Below are 23036 nucleotides of genomic sequence, written 5' to 3' on the forward strand. Positions count from 1 at the left end.
TACCTCAGATCAGCACCTCCCTTGGTGCTGAAGGTTCCAGATGATACCCTACAGGACAGCTATGCATACTGTATGAGCTCACAGCAGGGAATGTAGACTTTCACTCCAAGGAAGCTTTGAACCCAGTCTCCAAAATGGAAAAGTCAATGCATTATTAGCCTTGTCAGTACCTAACCTAAATTGCAACTACAGTCTATACTCCAGATCAGTGACTTTTGTTATGCAGCTGATCAAGCCGCAGGAAACCTCCATAAATAATCTTCTGGGCATAGATGTTCAATGAGAATTACCATATTTAGATATACATGGAAAGATGAAGGAACTGCACCAGAAAAGGGCAACTTACACGAATTTTAATTACTCTAGTCTTCGCTCCACAATTCTTCTTGAGCAGCATCTTCTGAAAGAGAAGTAGAATCCAGGGATTAGTAGAAGTAGCACGAGGGAAGAGAAAGAAGGAGCTTGTAGGGAGTCTCTTTTCATCAACATTTAATTAGCAAACAAGATGGATAGTTAAGTGAGATAGGAAAGACTAAGATTACCAGAGATGGCCATCAAGTAATTGGCCTAATCTGAGACTGTCTTGCCCAACCTGCAGAGTCCTTTGGCAGTGGCTGATACCCTGGGTTTCAAAAGAAGATACAAGAAATTCCAGAGAGAAAGATGGAACAACTGCCTAAAAGGAAGTTTCTTCCTAATTCCTGTCAATTAGTGGTTAGACTTTGCCCTGAAGCAAGTAGAATTTACCTTCCTTTTATGAAGGAAAAAAAAAAAGTCTATTTAATGCAAATGTGGATGTTCCCATTATTTTATTTTCATTATGTTTATTTATTTAGAATTAAAGAACAAGGTAAAAAGCACCTGCCCACACTCCTAAATCCCTTTGCTATATACTGTAAGAGCCATTGAAGTTGTCATAACACATGAACCACACAACTTCGCAAACAGGATATACTTAAAACAGCAATTATTCTGTGTAACTACAGAAATAAACAAGTGAGTTGCAGCTCTATCCCACTTCTGAAGCAGTGCTTTGAAAGCTGGCAAGTAACTAAAATCATTCTTTCTCCTAAAAAAATAATTTTAAAAAATTACTCTAAGTAGAAAAGCAAGGCTTCAAGAAAGAACAGTTTTTTCCATTAAAAAATACTTCAACTACATCTTTTATAGTGAAAAACTTGGTGATGGAGCCATGTCAGGAAGAAACTTTCTCCATCAGCTTTTGAAAGAAATCATGTAATTTTTCCTAGCTCCTGACTGTCTTCTACCCTTTTAACAGTTGGAAAGCTGTGTGAAGTGTGGGAAAACGCTCTCCGTCCTGCACACACGCTTTAGCAAAGCAACTGAAGTGTTTTTTAGATCAAGTTCCTAACACAGAAGACCCATGGAAAGACATCCTACCGTTTTACCAATATGGAAATAGTGAGACCTTTCTACTTCCTCTCTCCTTTCATTTGTAGTCTTCCTGCTTTTTTCCAATAGAAGACAAGACAACGGCAACAGAGTAAAGGGAGCCTTGGAAACTCAAAAAGCTTAAACCCCCCCCAAAATATACAAACCACTCCCAAAAAACCAACACCGAAAACAGAACAGTGCTCAGGTGACAGTACATATTTTTCCAGTAGGAAGTACTGATGGGGGGTAGGGAGAGAAGTCCCACTCCTCCACCACCTTCTGTCACTCTATGCTCCACAAGCATGTCTTTACAGTTCCAATCCACAAGCTGCCCAAAACTTGGAGAGGGAGTTGGAGAAGACCCACCCACCATTTCTACACATACCAGCCCCCTTAATCTAAAACCCAGCCCTCAGCACACTTGTGGCCCACTGACATGCCTGGAGAAAAAAAAAATAAAAAAAATAAAAAAAGATGGGTACTACAGCAAGTCTTGAAACTTGCACATGAGTAGTTCAGGGCCTGAGGAAAGTGCATTTCACTGTCCAAGCAACATGGGGGAGAAGGGAGGTGCTGCAAGGATCTTGAGCTTTTTCTCTTAATCTTTTAGCAGGTGAATCCAAGTGACAGCTTTGTTCTTCATCAAAGGGCTCAACAGTAGCCTTGCCTGATGCCTCTACCCCCAGGTTTGACCTGGCAGCACAGGCTATGGCATCAGCACAGCACCAAGGTTCCTAACCTTGCAGGGACCCAACAGGTCTTTGCACAAACCAGGCAGAAGGAGACAAAGGGAACTGCTGAACTGAACTAACCCAAGCCCATGCTGTCCGACTAAACAAGTAATTCTCCAGGAATTCCTATAAACCAACGCAGAGCTCCATTCCCAGCCAGGCTGCAAGGCCGTTATTGTAAGGCTGGTATTTACTGTGGTGTTTCTGCCTTTAAGGCCCCCTGCAACCATACAGTGAAGAAAGCTGAGGAGGAGAAAGAACTTGGTAGGGCTGACAAACCCCAGTGGTGCAGGGAAGGGCAGAGTAAGGAGTTGTGAGGCCTTGCAAAGTCTTAGTCTCTCCATAAGGTTTTCTTCTAGACTGCTGTGAAACATTGGCTGGCAGGGATGAGGAAGGGTAAGCTAGATAGCTCAAGCCACAAGCCCACTGGTGGGATAAAACATATGAGACAAAGTAGGGTTAAGCTATGAAAGTGAGAATCAGGACTCTGGATTTTAAGCCCCATCCTTTAGAGGAAGAGCACTGTTACGGTGGGACATACCCTGCTGCATCCCATTTGATGTGACTTTGGGTGAGAATCTTAGCTTCTCTAGGCTGCTGTAAAGCTGAGCTTTACAGTGGCTGAACCCCCAAGGATGGAACGAGGCTGTGACATCAAATTCCACAGTGCCTCAGTAGCAGCACCACTGGACCCTCTGCTGAAGGGGAAAAAGCACCTTTAAACACAACTCTGCTGGCCAGGAAGCAAGTACACCACCTCCCAGTACAGTCCAGCAGGGTCCAGTGCCTAGCGAGGTCCTATCCACAGATCCCTCGATAACTCCTCGCAGAGAAACAAATGACGTTATTTCCCAACTACAAATTAGCATGGGCACCAAGGCCTTAAATTTACTCATTCTGGTCTTCTATTAGAAGGCATAGGGAGGAACAACTGAGACAGCAATTACAGGATGACAACAGAGTGACTGAAAAGTTTAAACTAGCCTGTGGGTAGATGGACAACCAGCCAGACTACCAAGACGAATTCAAATGCTCAGCTGTATCCCAAGTCCTACGCTTCTGGCAGAAAACAGAGGTGCTCTTTTAATGGTGCTGTTGTGATGAGCTTTAGTCACATGAGCATCTTACCACTATTTGCACTGTTGCTACAGTTCAAAGAGGCTGCATTGTGCAGCAAGAGCAGGCTGCCCTACATAATTTTTGTGAGTTAATAGCATTCTCTAGTGTGCCTCCTGATGGACTCAGTAAAATGAAGAAGTGACATCCCGTCATCCATAGCCTGTAAAACTGGAGCATAAACCTCAGCAGAAGCAGCTCTCTGGAACTGCTGGGTTTTCCTGCTTCCACTTAGACTGGAAGTGGAGCAGGGCTGCTTGTGCTGCCCTCTTCCAGCTTCACTGTTATGGTCCAAGAGATGTCTCATCCTAAAAGAAAAAACATAAGGAGGGAGAGAGCGCAAGCCAGCCAAATGATACTGCAGCTGAGAATGAATACATAGAAGGCCAGTTATCAAATGTTATTCTATTTGATCAAATTGCTTCCAGTTCACACACACTCTGCACCCATCACAGTAAAGTCATGCTTTACATAAAAAGTCAGTCAAAATCAGTCAAGCATCTTTGTATGGTTTTCCATCCCTCAGTTTTCCCTTTCCTTGCCAAACCTGAGCACAGACTTTCAGATGGGGAAGCTAAAACACAGCGCTGCCTAGCAACAGCCAGGGACTTTCCATGGCAGCCTCTCCTCATCCTCCCTCTGGAGATCTCCACGTCAGGATCCAGCCACGAGATACTCAACTCATTAACTCCTATTTACACAGATACAAGGCAGAGCTGAAATAACATTTATGTGACTACATGGCTTGCAGTAGCCTTAAGCCAGGGGAAATGGCCTATAAGAAAGGTGACACGTTCAGTCTGGTAACCCTGGGATTATTCCTAAGGACTAGGCCAATCTGGAAGTGCAGTTTTATTTCCTCAAGTTATTTTCTGGGAGCCATACAGGAGCGGAGATTTGCTGAAGGTCATTGAGAACGTTAGCAGCACAGCTGAGACTAAACCATAAAGTTTGGTTTCTGAGACTTTCTTCCACATGCAGAAAAGGAACTGGAAGAGAAAGAGGCAGCGTCTGTACTCAGCCTCCTTATTTCAATCAAAAAGTCCCTCCTTCGGTCTCTGACAGAACTGCTGGCATCAGAGCTGACACAGCCTGGGAGCACTATTATTTGCATGAAGGAAAGTTTATTTTATAATCTGCTGTGGCTTCTACTTAAGAGGAGAAAATTACATGACTAAGGAAACATGGAAAGTCTTTTTGAGGGCACAAGAGTTATGCTTCACTAAAAATAAGGCTAAATTGGAACATTCTAGGGTTAAACTCCCAGAAAACAGCACAATTTGTTCAGTTCAAGGACCCTCCCACCAATCTCACCTCCTGTTACACAAATACTCTCTGCTCATAACCCAGTGACTCTCTCCATCCTGGACGTGGATTCAAAACGAAGTTTCAGGGACTGGAAACTATCACTTAGAAGGTCACGTATTTACTGAATGATGTGTGGTAACGAACCCCTGAACTGGCACGAGTGGACTTGCTGTGACATCAAAATACCACATTAAATGCAGAGATGGACCACCACCCCTGCCTCTCTCAGAACACAGCTCTCTAGTCCAGCCTTGCTTCAGGAGACATCTCCTGTTAAGCAGTAGTGCTCCAAGTCCTCTAACACTGACTCGAGCAATTCTGAACTAACCCAGATGGGAAGTGGTACATGCATGCATTTGCTTAGACACACAAGCTACTGTATCCAGAGCTACTGTATACAAACCACTTTATCCATATGATTGTAATATATATTAACAAACAAAATACAGGCATTCTTAATGCAAGGTCATGCTAGGAATAGTGAAATCCTCAAGGATGAATTTATGTCGTACTACTGCAGTTCAAAAATAAATATTTAAAATTCTGGCAGTGAACAGCTTAAAGGCAGGCATCACTGCTTAATTTTCAAGTATTTCAGAGTTTGAACAATCTCTCAAATCAGCACACAAAGCAAAATGTCAGCCTGCATATTAATAAAACCCTTTCATCTTACATCTTTTTTATATGCACATTCCTATTTTTAGAATGGTTTTATTTTCACTACCTCCATAGGACAAAGCAACAGCTCTTTTGTCTACTGGTGGTGTCTGGTTCTTTTTAGTTATTATTATTATTTAATTTTATTATCCAATTGTCATTTTAAACCTAAGGGCCTGTTTAGAGTTAGATGCAGTTTAACTACTACTGGTTTTTTTCAAGCCAATTTTGTCTATTCCATGCAAGAGAGCACAGGAACTCTCAGTTCAACTTCACTCATTTAATTTACACTACATCAGCACACTTCAAATGTTTCATTATACAGTCAGCTTGTTGCAACTTAAGAATTTTGCAGGGATTTTCACATATTTAATGAAATAAAATTCAAAGTTTTAAAAAAGTCTGTATTCAGTAATTGTGCTGTAACTTGACTCAAAGACCAGATGTAGATATCAAGCAGGCCAGAAATCTGCCTTTCATTAGTTTTGCTAAGGAACCTCCACAGAAGGATTGGTGCACTTTTACTGAAGATACGGATATGTCTGTCACTTGTTGACATCTTAAAACTCTTGACAGGATATAAAGTTTTAAGCAGACCATGTTTTAAGACAGAATTTCCTTAGCTCTGTAATTCTTGTTTTACTTCCATACTGTTAACCCTACCAGCCAGCTTCCCAGTTGCCCAGAGTCTTCCAGGAACAAGGCAGACCAAGCTTGAATGTCTATCACAGAAAATATAGAAACAGACTCATAAGTTGTGTATGAGAACCAAAAGAAGAAACATTACAGTGTGAGGCTAAACTGCATTCTAAGTCATAGCGGAAGGCTGATGCGAAGGGACAAATCATGTGATGTCCATAAAGAGAAAAAATGACAGCAAGGCAGTGAAGCAGCTCCATGGCCCAGTAAGCAGAGGGCTGAAGGTGTCTCAGCCAGGTGCTTCTTGTGACAGGGAGGTGAAGCAAACACCAGTGGAGAGGCAACGCCAATGTGTGAGCTCCAGCCCAATGCCACTCCTGGTGCATGCGTCCAGCTGGCCAGGGGAGCACAGCCCCACGGCCCATCTCTCCTGGGACGGCATTTGAGAGCAAAGAGCCTGCCTGACCTCCTTCCCAACCAGCCCCCAGAGCTGGGTTTGGGCCAGGAGGAGTAGCCTTCCGTATCAGCCAGCTGCTGAGCAAAGCCCATCTCCTGCCCCACCACGGCTCAGGCAGGGAGAGCATGCAGAAGATTAAGGCACAGGGCAGGGATGCATCTGCAGCACAGTGGACAGATGAGGACAGGGGCTCTGCACAAAGTGACTATTGTGCCACATGCTGTGGCTGCAAAGCTTCTACTTGACTTGAGTCCCACCGCTGTCCCACCACAGGGCACAGAGTAGACGGCCCAGGGGGCTACAGGGGCACAGGCCCACAGCTGCTAGCCACCAGAGCGCAGGAGGACACACAAGCAGCCCAGCCAGCAGCAGCCTCACGCTACCAGTGAAGAGGAGGATTTCAGCAGGGCCCTTTTAGAGAACAGGCTGAATTAAAGGAAGGGGATCATCCACCCCCAAAGGCAGCACTCCCACAAGCCAGGCGTGAAACCCAGCAACTCCCCAGCCAGAGCTCAACAGCAAGGCTGAAGCTTTTGGTGCTGACCCAGTCTGACAGCTGCAGGCACCTCCAGGCTAACACACCATAGCCCAGTGTCCTCTGATTTTGCACACATCTCCCACCCAGGTGACCAGTGCTCCATGCCCACACAGCATGGCATGAGGGAGCCAAGCCACGGCTCCTATCCTTGCGCCAACAAGGTGATGGGTACTCCACAAGGGGCAAAGCTGGGTCTGCCCTCCCAATCGGTTTAGGAGGATAACAAGCAAAAAAAAGAAAATCTTAAAGCTACTGTGTATGTTGATTTTGGACTGGGTTTTTAAATTCCTTGGCACTGGGGGCTGTGCTGCTAGGACATGGGCATCACCTCATAGCTCTGCAGTGCAAGAACAATAAGGAAGAAAGAACAGGTCACAGGCTTCTCCTTATTGCTGTAAAACTGAAGTAACACCAGCTGACCTTACCCCCCTGCCAGGCTCAGGATCTCAGGTACACATGACTTTCATCAGCAGAGAAACAAGGGGCCAGACCTTCCTAGTTGTCACCTGAGGGTACTCTGCATTTGCATCGCCAGGGATGCCCCACACCCGAGGAGCACCCCACTGTCTGGGACCAAGGGTGCCAGGCTGCTACCCAGCACATCCATGTGCCAGACAGACATGAGCTCCCTGCCCAGCCCCTGCAGCAGCACAGCACCAGGAGGGCTGTATTTCAGCCACAGCCTTAAATCATAATTATCATCTGTCACAGTCTGCAGACTGCTCCACCAGAAGTTAAACAGCCTCACAGCACTTTAAAATACAGGCTAATTCAAGTGGTTTGGCCAAAGTTCCCTCCTACAAAAGCAAACCCCAGCATCCAAAGACTGTAAACTGTGGTGATACTATGGAATATCCTGAAAAGCCTCTGAACTCTTTAGAAAGTTATTTCTGTTTCAGATTCAGTTGAACTAGCCAGTAATGCTTTTCGCGCCACATTTATTCTCAATCTGTCTGAAACCCCTTCAAAACTTCAACACATTTGGTCTCTCAGCACTGTCATAGAGGGCCCCCATCTCTACCAGACAGGGTAGCCCCAGTTTTCCAGGCAGCACCTCTGCCAACAAGTGCCACAAATCCAGTGTCTCCATATAGTGCAAACACTTATGCTTAGTGCCTCTGGACAAGGCAGCAGAGGAAATGCTGATTACTAAGTGCTCATTAAGAACAAATTCAAATTACAACAGAAAAAAAACAACCCACAAACAAAAAACCTCCACCAAACAAGGCCTTACAAAAAAGCATCCCACAGGGATTTGCCTGGGATCACACACAGCAAGTGGCAGACCATGAAAACCACAACAAAGTAACTTCTGTGGTCACCAAAATCCCCTCTAACATGGTGTCATTAGTCACCTCGTTTTGTGCACTACTGGGAGGGGCTCAGCTGTCACTGCTGAAAAGAAATAGGAGAGCGCCTACAGCAAATACAAAATGGCCCTGCAGTGAGTCTTAACCGGCAGCACAGCAAGTCAATCCCACAAGTGATTGCTCTCTAAATCAGCACAAGCCAGTTGCATCTTCATCTGGAGAGATGTCATCACCAAAGATGCAGTCACCACTGCAGAGTGGCACCAGGCTGCTGGGCCTGGTGAACGCCTGGTATGGAAGAGCACGAGTCAAAGCCTGGCCAGCAAGGTCTACTACCTGAGAGAGCATCTGAATTCCCACCGCTCCTGAGGCCCAGAAAGCAGACAAAATTATTGAACTTACAGGCTGTTTTTTGAAGTTCTTCCTGAATGTCACACTAGAGGCACAGCTAATGCAAACATAGCTACTCGCTTACACAATTATGGTTTAAGCAAACCACCTCTCTATCTGTCTGTAGGTAACTGGTTTTCTACTGCTCCATCACCTTTGTAGCATGCAGTCTCCAGACATGCTCTGGATCTGTACAGAAGCCCAGTCCTCCCAGGCACATATAACATGGGCCAGATTTGCCTTGGCACTTTTACCACTAGCCCTTTGATTTTAATTTGGGGATGGAGGAAGTGAACACTCTGTATGAAGCATCTCTGGCTCAGCAGCCGCTTCCCCTGCTGGTCTGGCAGAGTCCAAGTCTGCTGATCTGCAGGGTACATCAGATGGTTCATCTATTCACTCCTCGCCAACCTCAAATCCCTCACTGAGTTTTCTTTGAGGCCGGGAAAAAATGCAAAGCTCCATTTGTGCAGGAAACAGACCTGACTGAAAACTCCAGCACCTGTGGAGTAACAAAAATATAAAGAGAGGGCAGGATTCATTAATTCCCTCTCACTCATCTGCACATGCCAAAGTTACCAATGTTCAAATACTGGACTTCCTCCTCCTGCTCACTAGAGCCTGGGAAGAGAGAAAGGGTGCAAATGGACATGGGGGGTCTAGTTTCACAGCTGGCAGGCATGGTAGCAGCTCCTGACAAAAAGCTAACACAGCTTTTAATTCAGGGTTGCCAACGTGACTGTTTACTCTCCCCATTCCTGGCCTTGGGTCCAAAAGCTGTCCACAGGGAAAGTCCAGTCTAGTCTAACATATCATCTGATGTCTCTATAGTTTGTCTCACTTTTGCAGTCCCAGCTTGTGACTGTTAACTGAGCCTTGGCTCAGACGTGACTCAAAAGAATCCTCCCTCCCCACGGACTTTTGCATAGGCAGAGCTAGGGCAGAAGGCACACTGCCTCCTGCGGCTTTATCCCATTCCCCTCAGTGCTGCTGCAGCACATAGGAGATGGCAGTGCTGGAGACTTGAAATAAGCAGCCCCTGACACTTCCACCATTTGCTGTTTAAACACTGTCCCCAAGCGCACCAAGAATGGGTTAAAACTTTCGCACAAGTCAGGCAGTAGAGCAAACAGTTTCCTCTAAGCAGGGAAACACAGAGAAGGCTCTGAAAGTCATGCAGCCGTGTACCCTGGGAAAGAAGAAAAAAAATTAAAATCATGAAAGGTACAGACCTTTGTCAGCTGTACATTACAGGGACACAAAGAGGAAGAGAATCCACAGATGGCTGCTCCAAACCCAAAGGACACAGGCACTACAGGCATGTGTGCCCAATTACCTTTACCCCATTCTCAGGTAACTGAAAAAAACTACAAGATGCTCCAAAGGCTCTGTGCAAGCTACAGGGACTCATGCATACCAGCCAGAAAGTAAACAGCCTAGGCATCTGGGACATCAGATTTCCAGAAGAGACTGCATGCTCACACAGGTTTGCCGCAGCAGAGGAAAGGGTAGCTGTACACATGGAAGGCAAAAGAAAAAATTCAGCTCAAAATTGTTTCAAGTTCAGATTTTTAAGCCAATTTCTTCATGTTTTTGAGCCAACCTGAATTTTTCAGGTGTTGATAAAAAAATATTTATGTTTAGAGGTATAAATTCTTGGCCCTGAACGCCTTTTTGTCAGCCCCAAAACTGCCCTAAAGGGTACAGTTAGCACAAGGGATTTTTCAGAAAGTGTATCTAATCCATCACAGAAAACATCCAATGGAGACCAATGCATTTGTCTGGGGAGAACCTGGAATATGCACCTTTTCAGCAGATTCTTAGCTAGAGTGTTGGTCTTGGCAGAGCTGCTCAGAAACAGGGTAATGTGGGGTATGCTCATTGCATGAAATGAGGAAAGGATTCTTCAGTGGCCTAGAAGACAGGTATGGCCTGTTCTTCACAACAGAGACCTTAAAAGGTGACTCTGAATCACCTCCCACCCTCTCTTCAGCTGAGTGCAAGGGACATTACCCCATGGGAACCCTCACCTTGGGTTCAGCAGGTGCTGCTGGGAGCAATCACAACTTTAAGTGGAAAACATATATAAGGTCACATCTTCAGATAAGAACATGGATTCGTGCACAGTGGAGAAACTTCAAAAACATCAAATGTAGACTGACTGCATAAACAGCTCTGGCAAGCCAAAACGAGCCTGCGTCAAGCAAACACACGAACGCCACAAGCCACTGAGCTTGCTTGGGCTCCAGACTCTGAGCACAGGGCAGAGTCCCACTCCTCCTCATCCCAAGACACACACCCATGTGTACATGTCATGTCTGCACAGCCCCACAGCGTATTTCAGTATCTTTTCACATGACTATGCCTATTTGTGAGATCTCATTTGTTTGCATGAGCGCATGAAAATAATTTTACACAAACAAGTACTATATTAGAAATTACAGGCCAGAAGATGATTAACAAACCAGAGACAATTTTTTGTCTTCAAAAAGACATCTGTGAAGTGGGAATAGTAGAACATCAACAACCGTAGAGAGAAATGATGGTGTAACCGCCTGTTCCCACATTCCCCACCCTACCACTTACTTGTTCCCCTGCTCCCCCACCCTGCGGAACCTCACACACACATTAGTGAAAAGGGAACATGCTGAAGTGGCTAACTAGCTAATAGGATAAAGGCCTCTTACTCCAGGGAGCTAATCCATTTATGCAGCATGTAACTAACCACTCAGCTTGGAGAATGTTCTCCCAATTCTTGGTAAGCTAAGAATGCTCACACCTGCCTTGCAGCACGATGCTACACAGCACACAGGGCTTAGGGTGGTGTTTGCAGGTTGAAGCTTGCGATGGGGTTTGACCTACTAACTTTGAAAGGGCTGGCCTAGGTCTGCACCCATTGGAACAGCTTGCAAGGGCTTCAGAAGAGCCAGTAACCCCTGCCTGGTGCTTTGTCCTTCCTCTTAAGCAGGTATACAGTTCCCTTCAGCACTGGTGATCAGCACTCGTGGATTCCCATACCCTGTTGCATCCCCTTTGTTCACATCCTCATGGCTGCACGTGGCTCAAGATAGCAGAGAGGCTGGTCCAGGGAAGCCTCCCCAATGCCAGAAGCAACACAACCAATTCAGCAAACAGTGCTTTTCCTTGGACACTTCAATGCACTAGGCTTCATCTCCACGTCCATGGGTGCCACCACAGGACACATTACTTCTGCCACTTTCTGAACCTCCCCTGTATGACGGCTGCGATGTACCAACTCAGAGCCAGAAGCAGGCCACCACCCTTCTGAACAGCTGTTAGCAGAGCACGGCAACCCTTCGGAGCTGCTCCCAAAGCTGCACACAAAGAACTAGAGAACTGCTGACCTCGTGTATGCCACTCCATTGTCTGCATCAAGATCCAGTTTCCAAATAGTTGGAAATAAACCTGTAAGATCCATATCAGAGCCTGTATAACACATGCCAGTGCTCATAACACATGCATCAGTTTTAACACACAAATCATTTCAGTGTTTCCTTTTTTCAGTTCAGGATTTTGGCCCATCTCATGCTTATGAAATGGCTATGTTCTAGGACCAAGAGGGTTCATTCACCCACCACACTGGAGAAGGGCAAAAGTTCAGCTCATCTAATTAAAAGAAGAAAAAGCACAGTACAAAGGCAGACCTGAATGTCTCAAGGCCAAGTTCACTAAGACTCTCTGTGCAGAGAAAGGTTGATAATAAAAGCAAAAATTTATACCACATTTATATGAATAGTTTTGAAAGTGTTTGAAGGATTTGGACACTTGCATCTGGAAAGCAAATGAACCTGTGCCTCAACTCAGTACAGAGATTTATACAGTGGACCAAACAACATAGGCAAGTTGCACAGCTGCAGCAGTAGCTACTGCTCCTTTCTTCTTCCAACCCTACCAGCAGCCACATCATGAGACAGAAATCTGATGTTTTTTCAGCTTCTTGTGGTTTACCATTTCACTCATGTCTAGGGTCCTTCCATAGGCTGTTCAGCATAACTGCCCACAGCAAGAGTGCAACATGCAGACGGCAAAAATTTGCACATCAGAAGTGCCTTTCACACCTCTTGTAGCAGTCAGCCTTGACAAGAACATTAGGAGTGTGATGAAAGAAAGATACAAGAATACTAGAAAGATGTCATACTAGAATTCTCTCTGCTTAAAAAACGTTTTCCAAGAACACCAACCACTTCCACTGCTTGTAACTATACTCATTCCTCTAACACCACTTAGAAACTAATAGAGCTGACGACATTATTCAGAGGATGACAGGAAATTATATTAAGTTGAAAACAAGTTAAAAGCTTGATCTGATAGCACACCAAACTCAGAACTACAATGTATTTTCATGAACTCACTGTGCCGTTTCAATCAGAGCTCTGAACAAAGCACCACAGCTTAGGTTTCAAGACTTACATTAAGGTACGCTCAATATACAGTCTTACCTAGCAGGCACACCGTGTTCTTGTGTGAGCTTTGTCTTTCCTGCACATAGAGCAAACAATAGCAGTACTGGACTTTCCTGAACCAAGCCAGGGCATTCCCTGACCTATGGCGGTTTCCCCAGCTGCAAACCACATCGCCTACAACACAGCAACCTACATGTTTCCAGCTGTGAGAAACAGACATCTGACTGGCTCCATTTTAAGGATATTTCTACCTGTACTAGGAACTGCACAGATTCACTAGCTTTGCTATTTGGAAAATGACTGGTGAAACTGTTCTTGTTTCTTAATCATATTATGCCTGCATACCATCATGTCAGAGGCTATAGGAGTATCTGATGAGCCTCTGAAGCAATATGCAAGATAGGGAGTTCCTCAAGTCTCCACAGGTAGGCAAAAGAAGACCTATGCTGTCAAACATGAGCATGCTTACAATAAGATCACAAAGTAACTTGCAAAGCAATTCAGTTTTACCCTCTGTATAACTGCTCAACCTCTCTTTTCCATAGTCAAATGCATGAAGGTGAAATTACAGCTTCCAAAGAAAAGCCAGGATTTTAAAACGCAAGCACATTTTTAGAATTAAAAAATTTAGTTTGCCCTCGCATAGACATGATCAGAGAGTTTATTTACATTAAGTTCCTAACACTTTAGAAGATTCCCAGTTTTGCAGATTAATTCCTATGGAAATTGCATGAGCAGCCGAAGTCCAACAGGAGATTGAAAAGATTACTTTCACTGAGGAAAACCAGCAAACTTAATAGGTACTTAAGACAAATCCTTCATTTGTGATTTTTTATTATTATTATTATTTTTATTTACCTGAGGCCCCCAGGACACCTATGCTTTTGAAACCCTGAATTTAGAAAAAAGGTAATTGCATATTTTTGGCTTGGAAAGGGAGAGTTCGTCTCTGACTTACCGGTCATTTCCTCAAAACCAATTGCAGCTCAACAAGAAGCGTGCCTGTGGGAGCAGCTCTGGAGAAGAGCAGGGAGTTTTAGAAGTGAAGCTGCTCTGGTTGAACTCAGTCTCCGTCTACATGAGAAGTAGATGCCTCTATTGAGTGGCTCCTCCTGTGAGATGAGCTGTGGACCAGTGCCCAAAACTCCCATTGACATCAACAGGCTGAAAGAAAGTGCCGGCAGAGCCCAGCAGTGCGGTTCCCATGTGAGCCAACAATGGGGCGGCTATTCAGAGCTAAGGCAGAAAATCAGAGCTAAACCCCAGCCCACGCCAAGGACAGCTGCGTTGTTGACAGCCAGGCTGGCTATTCTACCACACCAAAGCTTGACTCAAAAACAGTATTTCCTGGAGTGTTTACTCTAGTCATGGGCTTGGCCTTAAAAGCTCAGCCAGCTTCTGCCTATTGAATAGTAATAGCTGCTATGTTTTCAAGTCTCAGACATGCTCCAGGACAAACTGCTTACTTTCAGTCTGCAGTGGCAAAACTGGAGCACAAATGTCCAGCGTTCATAGTTTGTCTGCACCATCACGCGAGTGCCCTGTTTCTGCTGTTTCCAAACCTGTGCTACCACCTCCCTCCTTCCTCTTCACTCACAGGCAGCACCCCACAGGGAGACTGTAGGGTGCAAGCACACTTGGTGTCACCTCCCGATCACCAGTGCCAAGCCATGCTGGATGAGGAAAGTATCCTACTTCTGAGACACAGGGCTAAGCAGTGCCAGTGGAAAGCAAAGGAAAAAAAAAGCTCTTTCTTTCCATTCTTTGCTACCATCACTTCTGTGTAGTGCTTGGGACAAGTCCCTTACCATCTAACTTTTAAGCAGTAGCAGCCCTTGTTACCTTGTGGATGCTGACTTCTATGGAACTGGTCACTTGTGTAAGTGCTTAAGCTGGGAATTCAGTGCTTAGTGGTGGTGGTAGGGTAGGAACAAAAGAAAAAGCCTAACCCATCTCTTCTGCTCATTTCAGTTTCTTAATCTAGATAAAGTCAGAAAAGCAAGCAGAACACTGCCACCACCACCAGACACTCTCTGGACCACATGAGGAATAACCAGCTTGGTTCTAAATAGCCATTTACCCTTTCCAGTCCCCTCAAGCTCACCTCACCAGTCCTCCAAAGCACTGAACAGTAAGGCTTTCTACTTTTCAGAGGTTGCTAGCATAAGCAAAAGATGTAACGTACCACGCCTGAAGAGAGATCCATTCATCCGCAGACCAAATACAACACAGGCAGTGACGGCATATGGTGAAGCCACCTGCAAACTCTTTTTCTCCCCAGGCAAGGATGAGATATTTGTATCACAATGAGCCACATGCTGAGGGAGCAGTGGGAAGGGAGAGGTATCTAGCCAACTCAACAGCCACATTGGGACCCAATCCAGGCAGCCCTTCTAGTCCAGACACACCATGGCTCGGGGAGGTGAGGACAATCCAGCCCTGTTGAGAAAGTCCTGACCTTTACTTCCAAGCAATGTCTACTAACTGGTCTTGCTGGAAAGCATAAACAGGTTGCAGCAAAACTTCTTAATCTGCCAGGCCCTCGAGGCTACTTTGGCTGAATTCAGAAAATGGGAAAGAGAATGTGCTGGCATTATGCTTCTGCACTGTACTGTATCTAAAAAAGAAACAAAACATCCTTTCAAAAACTTTCTTCAAAAAGGACTCACAACAGCCGAAACCCAAGGATATACTGCAGGACGGCCACCCTTGGGACAGCCACCCTTCGGTATCCAACCAGCACCTACTCTGTGACTGCCATTCACCCCAGCTCAGATCAGACTAACCAGCCGTGTTGCTGCTGCAGTTAGGATCCCTAGGTTTTGCTGAGCAATGGTTTTTGTGGTCTGCTGGCAGCCCACCATAAACCACTGCCAGTAGATATGGGAGATGGGATTTTCCTTCTGCTAGTTCAGCAGGAATTATTTTCTCAAGTAGCTTTGAGAGAAAAATACTAGAGGTCAAGATCCCAGCCTTGTCTATTCACATGCAGAGACTCTGGCAGCCACTTTCAGGTGGGAACACTTCCCACTCACCCCAAATCTGCTCCCTCCAGGCCCACCTACCCCTCAGAGTCACACCTCACACAGTATCCCCAGCATCACGCAGGACTTCTGCCTAAGTCACACCCCAAGGACACATGCCAGTGGTGCCCATATGCCCATTTGATCCCTTCTCTCTGGTCTACAGCCAGAGAATCAGCTTTAGTCTAATACCTTCTTACCAGGCTTGAGAGCTTAGAGAAAAAAGAAAGACAGCAGGGCTGGGAAGGTAGCCAGCAAGCCTGCCAATCTAAATGATAAGCCCTTGGGCTTTCACCTCAGGCTCATAATTTACTGCCACTGGTTCCAGGTGCTATTATTGTCCCTTTGGGAATCTTAATACAACAAAATTACTCTCTCTAGCTCTGTCTCCACCTGTTCTTACCCTCCTCTTCCCCTTCCTACCCCATAGATCTCTCCTGGCTTCAAAACATACTCTTCCAAACTTCAGCTACATCCAGTTTCCTCCTCCCACATCTTCCTTTTCCTCAACCAAGCTCTCCAGTACACTCCAAACCACCCTGGCCAACCTAATCCCCACTCATTCATGACTCAAAGCAGCACCTCAAGGGAACTACGTTTCAGATGTTCCAGCAGATGTTCTAGGTACTGGCCCACACTTGGAGACAGCCCAGATGGTACTTAGGTCCCATGGCAGTCCAAATAGCTATATTCACCAACGTGCAAGCTCCCAGGAAACAAAAGCCAAGTTACATGGGCAGATACCTAGGGAAAAAGAGATAAGTAAATATTTCCAGACAGAAGCACTCACATAGTGGCTCACTTGTCCATCTCCTGCTTGAACTGTTGCCCCTTTGCATGAGTTACAAAACCAGATCAAAAATGCACTCAGGCAAAACAAGAAAGGAAAGGATTAAGGGATAAGAGCAGAAGTGTGAGGCCATAGGAACGGACAAGCCAACACACTCTGTGCCAGGGCTGACACAATGGTAGAAGAGGTCCAGGGAGAGATATATGAGATCAGAATGAAAGTCTGCTTGCAGCACACCTGAAAGGTGAACATTCTATCAACAGATATCATGGGGCAGAACAGAACTGGAGCAGACTTGCACAGAAATCAATTCCATATTTCAACAGTGTACAGAGAACACAGATCCTCATAGAGCAGCTGTTCATGTACAGGCTGGATGAGTAGGCAGCAAGGTGAACTGAAAACTGGATGAACAGCTGTGCTCTGAGCACTGCGATCAATGGCACAAAGTCTAGTTGGAGGCCAGCAGCTCCCAAGTACCCCAGGGGCCAATACTGGATCCAGTCCTGTTCGGCATCTTCATTAATGATCTGGATGATGGGACAGCACATACCCTCAGCAAGTTTGCTCATGACATAAATCTGGGAGGAGCGGCTGATACACCAGAGGGTTGTGCTGCCATCCAGAGATACCTCACCAGGCTGGAGAAACGAGCTCAAAGGAACCATGTGAAGTTCAGCAGCGGGAAGCGTGAAGTCCTGCACCTGGGGAGGCACAACCCCAAGCACAAGTATATGCTGGAGGCCAGCCAGCTGGAAAACTGCTTTGCAGAGAAGGATCTGAGGGTCCTGGTGGACACTAGATTGAACATAAGCCAGCAACATGCCCTTGCTGTGAAGAAGGTGAATGGTATCCTTGGCTGCATTAGGAGGAATGTTGCAAGCTGGGTGAAGGAGGTGATCCTTCCCCTCCACTCTACACTGGTGAGGCCACACCTGGAGTACTGTGTCCAGTTCTGGGGTTCCCAGAACAAAAGCAACATGGAGGTATTGGAGAGAGTCCAGAGGGCCACAAAGGTGAGGGACTGGAATCTCTCTCCATCAGAGAAGAGAAGGCTCAGGGAGGGAATCATCACTGTGTACAAATATTTGAAGGGAAGGCAGAGCCTGGTACCCAGGGCCACGAGCAAGGATAATGGGCACAAACTGAAACACAGGAGGACATTACCTCTGAACATCAGGAAACACTTACTGTGAGTGTGACTGATACAAGTTGCCCAGGGAGGTTGCAGAGTCTCCATCCTTTGAGATATTCAAAAGCTGTCTGGACACAGTCCTAGGCTGCCAGCTCCAGGTGACCCTGCTGGCGCAGAGAGGTTGGACAAGATGACCTCCAGGTGTACCTTCCAACCTCACTCATTCAGTGAGAGTGCTCTAACCTCTGTCATGCTGATTGACGCTGAAAGTTTAGGAATATATTATCCTACCTGCCTTGCCTTTGGCATTGACAAGCTGGTACCATGGCAGCAGTTGAGCCTTGCCATCAGTGAAAACCTAGTCAACTCGCCTGCCTCCTTCAGGAAAGAAAAGAAAATCATTATCCTTTCTAGGAAGCAGCTAGGCTAAGTCCTACCTGGGTTACTGCTCTCTTATGCTCCGATTCATCCAGTGCCAGCAGGACACAGTGCACACACTTCCATTACAGCGTGTTTTTGCACAGATTAGATAATCATCCAGGGAACACTTTGGGGACACAGATAAAGAGACAGATACCTGCTGCTTGGCAGAGTCATGATCGCCTCCTTGGGGCAGGGTGGGGTTCCTCCTGCCTTCGCCTGCTATTGAGTCTCTCTCTCTGTACCTCCCAGTCAGCACCCACCCTTCCCACCCTCTGACTCTCCACCACTGTCAGACTACAAATGCCTTAATCAGCAAACCAGACATCAGCTGCGTGGCACTGAGCCAGAGTCTTTGTAACAGACATCAAACCAGAAGAGAACATCTCCTCAGCTCCTCCACAGGCCCGAAGAATGAGACACCTCTACCACGCCCCATCACCTACTCACATGGGACATGTGTAGAGTCGCCAAGCTTCCTGCCACCAAACTACATCCTTGCAGGCAAGCAGACTGGACAATCTAATCAATCACTTTCGGCCCCAAACTTTCCCATGTGAGGATTGTCTCACGGCAGCCAGAAATAGCATTTGTTTTGCTGGCTATTTCAGTGCCAAATGCTGGCAGGGGTGAGATAGACAGGGGCTTCTGTGCTGGAGGAACAGCTGCTGTAGAATATTTCTGGGGGTGAAAAAAAAGCAAAATTGCAGGAGGTTGACAGAAGCAGGATTTCTCATTCTGAAGTGGCGCAATGGGTTTCTGCAACAGTTTCCTTATTATATTGCTTCAACAAGCACTCCTGCACCCAGGGACAAAGAACTGCTGTGGCCCAACTTTTCACACCTGGGAGAGAAGTCCTGGCACTGGGCCCCTTAGGAAATGGTGTAAGTCATTACGCCTAACACAGGCCCCTGAACTCTGCTCAGTCACTCCGAAAAGAGAGGCCCAAGGCAGAGACAGTGAAGAAACTACCACCAGCACCTGCACCCCCTCAGCACCAAAGCAAGCTCAGACGGGCAAACAGATGATAACAATTTTCAGGAACTCACAAGGCCCAGATTCAAATAGAAGGCTAAGGGGTGAAAAGGCCTCACAAACTCACACATTCTCTATCTGGAAGCTATTTGTCAAGTCCTGGAAAGACAGGCAAGGGCAAAGCCCAGCTGTGCTAAGGATATGGAAATCTCACCCTGGAGCCATTAGCAGCCCAAAGCCCAGATCCCAGAGTACCAGGGGTCACACACTGGTCCATGGTCACAAGTGGCAAGTGCTGTCCTGTAGCCTCTGTGCAACCAGCATCAGCCCAAAGAAAGCCTTCAGTGCTGATCGCCCTGCGGGGCCCAATCCAACTGAAATGCCAGTATTCAAATATTCAGCAGAAGGACTGTTGGGCTTGGGTTTACACAGCTAAGCCCTGATCAGGGCTCACACTGTACCCAGGCCATGCTCAGCATCAACACAAGACAAATTTCCACTCACCTTATGCAGTGAGAAATTCAAATGTTTGCACAGGATGTTTTTTCTGTGCTGGCTTTTTCATCCCAGCAGCTCAAAGCATTTTAAATAATGTGTTAAGCCTCTGTAAGACAATGGTATTGATATCATCTACTCATACATGCAGGCAAACCATGGCAGAAAGGTTTCACAGCTTGCTCAGAACTACCTAGTAACTTCCTAGCATAACTGGAAATATAGCCATGTACCCAAATTCTCTGCCTTGTACTTTTAAAACGATGCTTTCCTCACCAGGCACCTACCCACACATAAATAAGGACAATTTTGGTTGCTCATCATGCCAACCCAAAGCTGCTCTCCTCCAAGAGAGATCTCTTACAATCTCGCCCAGCAAATGCTACACTCTGACTTCTCAGGCTGCTGAAAGTATATTTCAAAAGGAGCTCCAGGCAGTCCCACTGAACGGCACAGTAGGGTGAACCCTTTACTTCCTTTCTATCTGTTTACACAATGTGCCAAGACCAATTATTCTCACCCCCCTGGGAATGAGCTCAGCAACTCCAAGGAGTCTTTGTAACACCCTGGACTTCCTTACACCTCAACTGACCCTTGTGTCCCCTGGTGCCTTCACCCTGAGTCATCAAAGGATGTCCCTGTTCTCCTGGACTTCATGCTCTCAGCATTGCCAAAAAAGCCAAATTTGCTGAAGTTAACAGGGTGACAGTAGCCACGGTCTTTCTGTGACATGCACAGCCTTCACTAAATAGCAAGTGGCTGGCAGCAGGGCCTGCATGTAATGACGTTGCTGCCCAAGGACCATGATCAAGGGGTGGCTGGGAGAGGGCATTCACTGCAGCAACATGGGAGTCTGCACGAGCCAGGGTATTTCTGCCCAATTAGGGGAAAGAAAGAAAGAAAGAAAGAAGTCTTCTGAGCTAATTTTCTAGTCCTTTGGAGGAGTGAAGAAAGCATGCATTGAAATGCCCTTGCTCAGCCTCAATAGGGAAGAGGCTGGGTGGCCAACTGACCAGCCAGCCAGGGTGGGAAATGCACCCGTCAACTGTCTAAACTCATGGCTGGGGCACAAAAGGACAGAATCACACTGCCCCGTGAAGCTGGAAAAGCACGGCCTAGCAACTAACCAAAAAGGGAATTTTTAAACCTACTCCTGTGCAGCCCTTCCTGCTGAAGGGAGGCTGAACTGCAAGCCCAGATGATGGAGATTTCCATTTATCTACAGACCATGGAGCTAGAAGCACAACAATTCCCTAATGCCTGAAAAGCACTCAGATTGCCCCCGACTCACTTGTGTCTCCCAAATTTGCTCCTCTTCCTCACCAAAAGGTACCAACTCTCTGGAACACAGGAAAACATTTGGACACCACATGCCACCAATCAGTGGCCTTCCTGCAAAAGCTGCCTCGTCTGCTCAAACCTAAGAATAGCTTAAGCATCCCAACACAGATCTACTCCACACCACAACTCTCTGTACCAATTTTCCATCACCATCTGACATAAACAGAGCTTCAAGCAAAGGCAAAGCACTGTATCTCTTCATCCACCCTCAAGTAACCCATAACACATCATGCATCCAAAAGTGTCTTGTCTCAGAAAATATTTGCTTCTGGTGCAAATTAATCCAGACAGACTATCAGGCATCTCTCAGCTCCACAGAGCTGCAGGAATGGGAAGCAAGGTTCAGAGAAAGACTGAAAACCTATGGGCTGCTCAGAAAAGTTTCCATCTTATCAAGCTTTTTGGCTGTATTCTCATGGGCAAGCACATGACAGTTAAGGATAAGAATCACCAAGCAAGAATACCTTGATGTTCAGAGCCCAGATGAAGCCATAGAGTGGCCAATTCAGTATTATCTTTCCCCATTTGCATTGTTTACCTGACTAAAAAACACATGATGCCAGGTGCTAGCCAGGCAGTTAGAAAGAGGCACTTTTATTGGAGAATAAAAACAGACCAAGAAACAAGGAAAATAGTTAATTCCCATTTTACAGGTGGGGAATGGAGGTACTGAAGACGACATGCCCAGCTTCATACAAGGATTTTGTGGCAGAACCCAAAGCCAAACCCAGATTTCAGATCACTGTCCTAGGAAATGAGATTACTGATTTCAGCTAAGCTGGGAATTCAAATGGCAGTAGAAGACTGAACCTACAACACTAGTGTTAATTCTATCACGATTTTTGTAGCAGAAACAAGTAGCAAGCAAGAAGTCATCATAAAGCTTCCATATCTTACTGGTTGAAAATAACCAGTTAAAACTATACAAATAAAACAAGTGACCAAACACTGTTATAATATTCAGGCTGCATCCTACTTTGCATGTTCCTACCACCCTCACCCCTCTCCCACCCCCAAAAAAGTACACTTAAGTTAAAACCACTAGCTGAATATCCTTGCTTTATAACAGGGATTCCACAACCTAGAAGCATTAATGACATCCACAGTACAAATGTTAATTTACAAAAAAACCCCATAACAACAAACTACACCCCCACCTCTACTCCAGATTTCAACTTCTTTTGCAAAAATCTTTGCCACAATTAAGCCAAAAGTGTAGAGAGCAGATTTACCAGGAAGCATATAGTTCTCACAAGGTTTCCCAGAAAAACCACAATAGTTTGGAAAGTTTATTTAAATTAGCCTCTAACCTTCACCAGCACACTCCCAAACACACTGCTGAAAGGAACTTAAGGCAGAGCAGGTAGATGCTATGCCTGGGATCCAAATCAGAGAAAGCACCTGGGCCAAAAGGAACATTTCTCCGTTTACTCACATGCACTCTGAAAAAAAAAAAAAAAAAAAAGGCTGGGCACAGGCTTACCAGCTTTCTTCTCCTCTCATTAGGATGTGAGACTAATTAAAGCCTGTCAGTATCAGTAGAAGATTTGGGTGATGTGAAATGCAAGACTGGGCCTTTTCAATGTTCTGTGAGCAGAAACTTGGCTAGAAGGGCAAAAAGGGGGTGAGGAAAACTGTACTGAAACCACAAGACACTGCATTATGTATTCATGGGATGTATGCTGCCAGCAGGACTGAGAACAAGCAGCAGTGTAATGGGGAAATGGAGGGGTCTCACTTTTTAGATCTTGGAAAATAAATACATAGACCTTTCTTTCAGTGGGTCCATCTTGTAGGCTTAAAGTTAGGTTAAAACTAGTAAGGTTAAAACTACATCCAACCAATCAGAAGCAGTGAAATTCTTCCCTAATGAGAGGCAATTCAGAACTGAA

At 45.8% G+C, this 23036-nt stretch overlaps 1 protein-coding gene across 5 annotated transcripts in view; it reads right to left on the reverse strand.

Moving 5' to 3' along the window:
- Positions 1-23036, reverse strand: part of LOC102047338 (uncharacterized) — a 58673-nt gene that overhangs the window by 14881 nt on the left and 20756 nt on the right. For 2 of the 5 annotated variants that reach the window (XM_027801178.2, XM_027801179.2), the window contains exon 4: positions 347-397. The exons of 1 other annotated variant lie outside the window; for it this stretch is intronic. In XM_027801178.2, the coding sequence (XP_027656979.1) occupies positions 347-397 (51 nt within the window). Of the gene's footprint in view, positions 1-346; positions 401-23036 lie in introns of all 5 variants that reach the window. 2 more of the 5 variants (XM_027801177.2, XM_014277620.3) reach the window with 1 other exon arrangement.

Source organism: Falco cherrug, chromosome 13, assembly GCF_023634085.1.
Source record: "Falco cherrug isolate bFalChe1 chromosome 13, bFalChe1.pri, whole genome shotgun sequence".
NCBI lineage: Eukaryota > Metazoa > Chordata > Aves > Falconiformes > Falconidae > Falco > Falco cherrug.